At 41.8% G+C, this 8,616-nt stretch overlaps 1 protein-coding gene across 1 annotated transcript; it reads left to right on the plus strand.

The window, feature by feature from the left end:
* The first annotated feature begins 241 nt into the window (after window positions 1–241).
* Window positions 242–4,310, plus strand: LOC123084038 (ER membrane protein complex subunit 8/9 homolog). The gene is made up of 4 exons (XM_044505846.1): window positions 242–440; window positions 3,230–3,666; window positions 3,781–3,840; window positions 4,272–4,310. The coding sequence occupies exons 1-4, from the start codon at window positions 242–244 to the stop codon at window positions 4,308–4,310; spliced, it is 735 nt and encodes a 244-aa protein (XP_044361781.1).
* The last annotated feature ends 4,306 nt before the right edge of the window (window positions 4,311–8,616 follow it).

Below are 8,616 nucleotides of genomic sequence, written 5' to 3' on the forward strand. Positions count from 1 at the left end.
GAAGCCCAAACGCTTCACGGTTGAGATTACTGATCTAAACTTGCTAAAAATTTGCAAAATAAAAAAACTAGCTAAAAAAATTACGTGATCTAAAACTACCTCTTCGTGAGATCCCAAATTCCCAATATTTCCTTGTGATCGGTTGTTAGAGAATCCCCTATAAATACGAAGCTTTTCACAGCATAGATCGTATACTTCCACCCCATGCCTCCCACCCCACGCCTCCCATACCTAGCCTTCCATGACTACAGCGAATTACCACCCCACGCCGCCCAAAGTAGCTCCCAGGTCGGTGAAGCCGACGGAGCCGTCATCTTCAAAGCCTGCGTCGGCGAATCCTGAGATGAAAGAGAAGGGCACGTCAGAGAAGCCGACGAAAGAGAAGGGCACGTTGGATAAGCCGACGAATCAAAAGATGAAAGCGAACGGCAATGAAGCCGGTCGCCATCGAGAGAATCCTCCGGTAACGATCGAGATCCTTGTATTCTGTATACACCCTCCTTCCCAAGTCTGCATGCAATCCCATTATTTACGGCGCACTTCTTTTTGATCTCGTTTTGTTACAGCCATAACGAACTATCCCTATTTTACCGAAGGGAGATGGGTGTGTCTAGAAAGGCTTTCACGAATCTGAGCATAAAATCAATGACATAGGACTTAGATAAGCAATACTTAGAGCACATCTAGATGTGCTTTAGCAAAATTTAAGGGAGATCGTGCATGCCTTCAATTTTTAGTCGTGAATGCCTCTCTTTGTAATGAAACTTGCGCTAATTTTCGTGCTAGAAAGTTCTACGTGCAACGATATGGGAAGGAAGGACTAGTAAATGGTGGAGCAAATCTGGAGGGCAACCTAGCACTGCTGCAAGTAATACAATCATTATTAACATACCATACATTTAATTTTATGGAAAATTTTCTAAGCTATTTTTGTTGTAATGCAGACGTGGTACTACGAGAAGTGGAGGGTGCACCAATTGGACTATACCATCTCGTATGCATCAAGGTTAAGGACGCTGATCCAAAACTGCCACGAGGCCGCTTTGGCGGGCAGTCATGGAACAACAAAAGGAGAAAACTACCTCAGACATGATCTGGTACCATCTAACCATGACATAAACACATTTATTTTCCTAATCATTATGCATGTTGATGTAATCATCTTTGCTGTCCAAGTTTTTCTACCTATGAACATGGCGAACACCCACTAGTTCCTTGTGGTTGTAAACCCCAGAAGGAGGGAGATTCAGATTCTTGATTCACTTTTCAGCTACGTAGAAGAGAGCTGCCTGTTGTCCTTCTTAATTCGCCCTACAACAAATTTAAGTCCATGAAAAGGCCGAAGAAGTACAATGCTAGCCTATCGGATGCAGCTGCGATTGAAGATCATGAAGATGCAAGCAGTTAGTTCAGCAGTGGTTGATTCTTAGATCTGGAGTGTACACTTGGTTATGAAGCGGTAGAGTAGGGTGTGGTTTGGTTTTAGTCCTGAAGAAGGTTTCCTAGCCATGTTCATAGTCTAGTGCGGATTAATCAAGTTGTAATATTTCACATTACTGGTTCCAAATACTATTCTTGAAATAAATTTGGTCTGCATGGGAGACGTTGAAACACATATTTGCTTTTTACGACCAGAACTTTTGAAGCTTAGGAAGGTTAACTGAATTCTTAAATTTATATTTAAGCGTCGTCGGAGTCTGGACAAGATTCAGAACAATTACATCGCTAGGTAGAAGTTTCAGAATTTTTTAAACATCACTAGTTAGAAGTTTCAGAATTCTTTTAACATCGCTAGTTAGAAGTTTCAGAAAAATTTCAGCGAGTGCTGAAATATTTTGGCATCGCTAGTTAGAAGGTTCAGATTTTTTTAACATCGCTAGTTAGAAGTTTTAGAAAAATTTCGGCGAGTGCTGAAATATTTGGGCCGAAATTCAGTGAGGCTGAAATATTTTGGCTGAAAGGCAAATATTGCAGTGAGTGCTGAAATGAATGAAGTTCAGTTATTTCATCGAAATGTCACCGAAGTGAAAACCATGGTGTCGTGCCATCTTGAGCAGCACCAGACATGATTTAGTATTATTAACAAAATTTGGTCTCACATATACGAGGAAAAAAGGTATGAGCATGAGCATGCAAGATTGGATGGGTAATAAAATAGCTTCACAAGAGAGTAAAATGCTTCACGTGTGAAGACTCAATCTTAGTTGACTTTAGAACCAGTTTTCATCCTAAAAGAGGTCAGTGAACTACTTATAAGCAATAATAAAAGCGGTCCAGTTCCTTTGGCTGATTTTCAAAGAAACGGGACGATATCTTTTTAATGATCGTGATTCTCAGGAGACCTACGTGTTGTTACGCAACTTACCTTGGTTTTTTTAAACCATAACTTACCTTTGCTAAACTCTCCACGCCCCCCCCCTAATATTGAACTGGGTGGGTCCCCTCCCTTGATTTCCTCCAACCAAAGAAATCTATACGTAGATATATGCCCGGGTTGTTACGATCCCTATAAATAGGGATCCTTTGAAACCTCATAGATCATAGTTCGTCCTTCTGCGCCGCCCAAACCAGCAAGACAGAAGGACGGAGCAACCCAGGAATCCAGCAAGACCGAACGACGGAGCCAAACATGAATCCTCTGGTAACTCCCCACGATCTCAACCGCTGCTATTTTTCGTGCCACGATCACTACTAAAAACAGAGAATTTGCCATCAGCCAGCTCTTTGCCATCTGCCAGCTGATGGCAAAGAACGTCTTTGCCATCTTCTTATAAAAAACAGATGGCAAAGAACTGACAGACGGCAAAGAACATGGTTGCCATCAGCCAATTCTTTGCCATCTGCTAGTGGATGGCAAATAATCTTTGCCATCTGCCAGCAGATGGCAAAGAGGTTGGCAAATCTTGTGGCCGTTAAGAGTGTAACGGCGTACCAGCCCCACCTCTTTGCCATCTGCCAGCAGACGGCAAAGATTCTTTGCCATCTCCTGGCAGATGGCAAAGAGATGGGGTTATTTTTTTCCAGGTAAAAAAACAGTGGGGTTATTTTTGTTCTCATTGGTTGAAATGTTTGTGTCATGGATTGATGACATGGCATCCATCCATCCATCCATCCATCCATCCCATTTATCTAAACAAAAAAAAGAGAAAGAAAGAAAAGAACCCCCACCCTCCGGGCAGCCCAACCACCCAAACCCTATCCCATCCCACTCCATCGTTGCCGCCCCCAGATGCAATCTCGTCGCCGCCACGCTTGCGCACGCTCGCCGCCGCCATCCATCCATCCTCTCCAGCTCGCACACGCTCGCCGCCGCCACGTCCGCCACCGCAGGCGGCGTACGTGAAGCTCGCGCTGCACGCGCTCAAGCACCAGGCGGCGGCTGTCAACGGGCTCCTCGTCGTCCGCCTGGCGGACCCCGCCGCCTCCCCGGCCGTCGTCTCGATCGCTGACGCCGTGCCGCTCTCCCACCAGCCGCACCACCTCCCGCTGCTCCCCACGCTCGAGCTCGCGCTCACCCTCGTCGAGGACCACTTCCAGGCGCAGGGCCTCGCCGTCGTCGGATACTACCACGCCAACGCACGCCGCAACGACGCTGACCTCCCCGCCGTCACCAAGCGCGTCGGGGACCACATCTTTCGCTACTTCCCCCGCGCCGCCATGCTGCTGGTCGGTGCTGTGCTTTCCTCTGTTCCCCCTGTCTTGAGCGGTTATGGGGGTGCGGAAATCTCGCTTGGGTGCTGATTGGGGTTCTCCTTTCTGATTTTGTGTTGATTCGATCAGCTGGACAACGTGAAGCTCGAGGAGGTGGTGAAGGGGAGCATCCGCGATGCAGTTGTTCAGGTACTCGCCCATGATCTATGGAAATCAGTATCCCTTCATTGCTTTCAAATTGATAGCAACAGATTAGTATGTTTCCTTAGATACTGTATCTTCTATTAAGTTTTTACTGGTAACTACGAAAATTAGACCATGTATTGACTTTATTCCTAGTGATGGAATAGATCTTGCAGCAATATTATTGACTTGTGAGACTCCCACTAGATAATTCACTTCTTGCTAGGCATAGTATGTTGTCTTGCAAGTTAATTGCTTAATTTGTTCGAATGCTCAGTTATTTTTGGTTAAGTTTGAACTAATTCTTAAGAAATCCTCTCATGCACCCCCAGCCCTCTAATCAATATGTTCAAATGATGAATGGTCGAACATGAGCATTATTTTCTCTCTCTAGGCCTTTTTTCTGTCATTTTTCATGCATTGAACTAATTGTGCAGTGGCTTTGGAAAGAGAAGGTTTGCTTTATAGCTGCTTAAGTGTATACTTTCTGAATCATTGTAGAATTATAACTTTCAACTAATATGCATTGCCTCCACATGGCAACTATTGTAAATAAGCGTTCTGCATCTTGAGCATTTAAATGTGAGCACTTAACCATTGTACAGCTTTTGCATATTTTGTTTTGTATTTCTTTTATAAACTAGCGGGGTGACCCGCGCATTTGCGCGGCTAGATTTTACAAAAGATGTATCTCTCCTAATATAGAGATTGTCTTGAATACTCTACCTGGACCATTGTTTCTTATATGAACATGTTTTTTTCCTGGAAAACAATACTTTGAAAACAAACCATTAATGGAATATTCCTTGATGTAATCAAGCTAAAGCTTTAAAATGTTGATAGTCATTCTTAAAAATGTTTAAGTGTACAAATTTTCTCTATAGCTTTTAGGATTCATTGTCTATAGCTAATTAGAAACCAAAGGAGTAACATGTTGAGGTTATGCTTTAAGAAATCCTTTCACATAATTTAAAAGTTCAAATCTAAACATTGTTAGAAGCTCTCTTCTACACTGTTATCATCAAAGCATTTCTTTTTAAATCATGCATATAGTTTTCATCTAGTAATTAAGTGAAACTAATATGACTTATCACGTATTTGATATTATTTCTTACTTTGAATATTTACTCCTGTATGATGTAACCATTCCATGATGGCTTCAGATAGTTCTTAACATGAGAAAGACATAAAATTTGAGTTGCCAAAACTCAACTCTCTTCCACAGTCCCATCCAACTCAATCTTGTCGATACATATATTACATTTTTCTATGTTTTGTTGACAAAGCAACCAACGTATCTTGATACATCTGCTGCATGTTACATTCACATGGGTTATCCGTTTTCATATTGTGCATGGTACAGAAAATAAATGAAATTCTAATTTTATTTGAAACTGGATCCGTGTTTCAGCACTGTTTTAGTTCCAAAGTTGCTTAGATTTGTTTCTGTTCAAAAAGAATGTACATTACATTATATTATGTCTTAAAAAATAAGCAGGGTGTATCTTTATTCTGTTAAAATAGTTTAGTTAGGATCCTGGACATGAAAGATGTACCTCACCTTCCTCCTAGAACTAATGTATATGCATGTGAAAATAGCTGGGTCTTACATTGCGCTTCCACCTTTAATTATTTCTATCAAGTTACGTTTACCGCAAAATTCAGGCCCCATTTGGAGTTCTATAAAGTGTGATATTCTCGCAAAATTAAAAAAAAAGGAGTAAAGCTTGATATTCCTAAAAATATTATAATTTAAATCAAATGCCCACCGCAAAAAAAATTAAATCAAATGCATTACTTCTTGTTAGGGATTTCATATGCAGATCGGACTGCTTTCCTCTTTCTTTTCGTACTTTTCTTTAGCTATGGACATGGACGTGACATTGGTTTAGGTGGCAGGTTTGCCTCTGTGTAGCGTTGTCTTTGGTTTTTTTTTCTCCTATTAGAATTCAAATCAGAATTGGGCATGTGTTGTTTTGCGTGCAAGTGTCCTTTTCATATACGTTGACTGTGGTTGCCCTTTTCCATTACGGACATATGTACGTGGTAAATCTTTTTTTAGTTGACACGTGAAGGAATTTTTGTGTGTAAAAACATTGCACCTTCACAATATTTGTATGTAACGTTAAATCTTTAAATCTCGGCCGTCTATATCTAAAATTAACGGTTGAGGTAATTTAATCTGTGTGGATGAACGTAGTGGCTTATTTGTCTTCTATCTTAATTATGATGATAGTCTACGCAAGATGTACACATGTTAAATTTTTGTTGACTTGAATCTGTTATGCCCTTGATTTTTTTACTTAGCTTAACCCAGAACAACAACATCCTTGATATTTACTGATCCCCACCTCGCTCTTTGCACTCGCAGACTTGAAGGCATCTATCGTCCCAGCTTTCAGAATGGAGAAACTAGTGAGTTTCATATATGATCTGAATGAAATATTTAGGACTTGCGGCAGTGGACTTTGCTACTGGTGCGATCTATTTCCTGTTTTTGTCTACTAATCATCAGTTACTAGAATTTACCTTCTGCCTGCTACTGCTTGTTTCTTGACGCCACTAGTTTATGCTGAAATGTGGAGACTTTACACCTTGCAAGATCATTCGGTGGTGGTGACCCATATGATGGCGATTCGCTCCGGCCATTCCAGTTTTTGCGGTGGTGGTGCTGCTGCTCCTATGATGGTAGACTCGTCTGATTCCCCTAGCCGCATCCATGGTGATGAAGCTCGGCCTAGGCTAGAACCCCCTCCGGTGAGCTCCTCACGTCCTCTTATACCCCTCCTACTTGCTTGTTGGTTCTATGCTCCGCCTTTGTGAGGTGTAATTGTTCAATTTTGTTCATAGTCGAGCATTGGATGATATTGTATTTGTCATGATGTACATGGTTCATGAACTATGCCAACCTGCAGCTTTGTTGTACTAGTGATAGTAGGATAATGCAAGTTTTGACAATCCATGCATATTTCCGCATCATAATAATCTTCTTCTTCTAGTCTTCTTCTTCTAACTTTCTTCTTTCCCATTTTACAGATTTGCTTAAGATCACGGAAGCTTGGGTTGATGGAGTGCTTGTATTTAGTTTTTGTTTTGATCTTGTGAAACTTGCTACCTATGGATGAAACTGTGTAATATTGATGAAACTATGTATATGTACGGATGAAACTTGCTACTATTGTTAACATGTGATGGATATATATGTGTTCATGACTATTGGTAATATGTGTTGAATATGCTATATTGGTCATATAAATATATTTGTGTTTGATTTTCTATGAAAATGAACTGATATAAGAAAAAACAAAATTAAATGGGGCAATATAGTCACTTTGCCATCTGCTGGTAGATGGCAAAGAGCTTTGCCATCAGCTGGCAGATGGCAAAGAGGCCACGTGTCATCTACATGTAAAATTTGGGCTGGCCTATTTGGGCTCTTTGCCATCTGCTGGCAGACGGCAAAGCATGTAGCCTTTGCCATCTGCTGGCAGACGGCAAAGAGCGTGCAGCCTTTGCCATCTGCTGGCAGACTGCAAAGTATGTCGTTAGCCTTCTAACGGGGCTAACCCCGTTAATAGGCTTTGCCATCTGCCAGCTGATGGCAAAGCCAAAGGCTCTTTGCCATCAGCCAGCAGATGGCAAAGAAGCCTTTGCCGATAGGGTTTCAAACAAACTGTTTGCCATCTGCTGGCTGATGGCAAAGCCTTTGCCATCCGCCGACCATGCCTTTGCCATCTGCCATGGCAGATGGCAAAGTGCCAGATTCCAGTAGTGGATCTTCCTCCCATGATCTCTTGTTGTGACCCCACTCGTTGTTTGCATATTCATGTAACTCAGCACATTTTTAAACAAATTAAGTTGGGGGCATTAGGGGAGGGCGCTAGGATTTGTTTCATACCAGATTGGCAGTTCATTGATTAATTCCATGCTAAATCTTAGCATCTGGTCTTGTCGATGCCAATTAGTGCAGCGGGCGCTTGCCTTCTTTTTTTCCTTCCGCACGAGTCATGGAAGGCATCGATGGCCCATGTTTTAATTCCATACTACTGACCATGATTAGCGCCTAGAGTTGAGGAGACCACGGTTGGATAGTTTTTTATTTTCCAATCTTTATTTTATTTCAGATAAGTGCCTTGCAATGGAGATTACCTTAGATGACCGTTCAAACATAACCAAGCTGAATCACATGATAGTATTTGCACATGCATGGAACTCAGCAGTAGCGTAGAGCACAAGTTTTATGTTGGTATATATAAGCTATACTCGTCTGTATGAGTGTTTAAATTGTATACCATGCTGAATCTAATCACACTTGCACATCCATTGAACCCAGGATGCTTCTTTGCCGCCATATGAGGAGTTCATAAACGGATTAAACACGCAGCAAAGGATGTACATCCAGTTGATAGGACTGCATGGACTTCTCAAGACACCTAGCACCAAAATTAGACGTGTACTCTGCCTGGCCATCGCTAATTCATATGATGCAGAGGAGGATGCCTTTATCATCAATGGGAGACCATGTAGGATCACACTAGAAGATGTAGCGCATATAACAGGCATGCCCTGCCATGGGAAGAAGCACGTCCCTTCAAATCTTGATGATAATATGGAGTTGTGGAAGAAACTGAAAGACCATAATGACACCAAAATAACTTTCAAAGGATTGCTAGCCAAGATGAAAGTCGACAGCACACCAAATTTTGTCAGGCCATTTGTATTGTACACCATAGGCAAATATGTATGCCGAACAAAAGAGGAGTATGTGGATAACAAATATAT

The sequence above is a fragment of the Triticum aestivum genome, chromosome 4A (assembly GCF_018294505.1).
Source record: "Triticum aestivum cultivar Chinese Spring chromosome 4A, IWGSC CS RefSeq v2.1, whole genome shotgun sequence".
NCBI classification, from domain to species: Eukaryota; Viridiplantae; Streptophyta; class Magnoliopsida; order Poales; family Poaceae; genus Triticum; species Triticum aestivum.

What these genes read in the sequence shown, in the direction of transcription:
- LOC123084038 (XM_044505846.1), top strand. Translation starts at nt 242, where the DNA reads ATGACTACAGCGAATTACCACCCCACGCCGCCCAAAGTAGCTCCCAGG. An exon ending in CCCGCGCCGCCATGCTGCTG is followed by an intron (nt 3,667 to 3,780) that starts GTCGGTGCTGTG and finishes TGATTCGATCAG; the next exon opens with CTGGACAACGTGAAGCTCGA. An exon ending in TCCGCGATGCAGTTGTTCAG is followed by an intron (nt 3,841 to 4,271) that starts GTACTCGCCCAT and finishes CTAATTGTGCAG; the next exon opens with TGGCTTTGGAAAGAGAAGGT.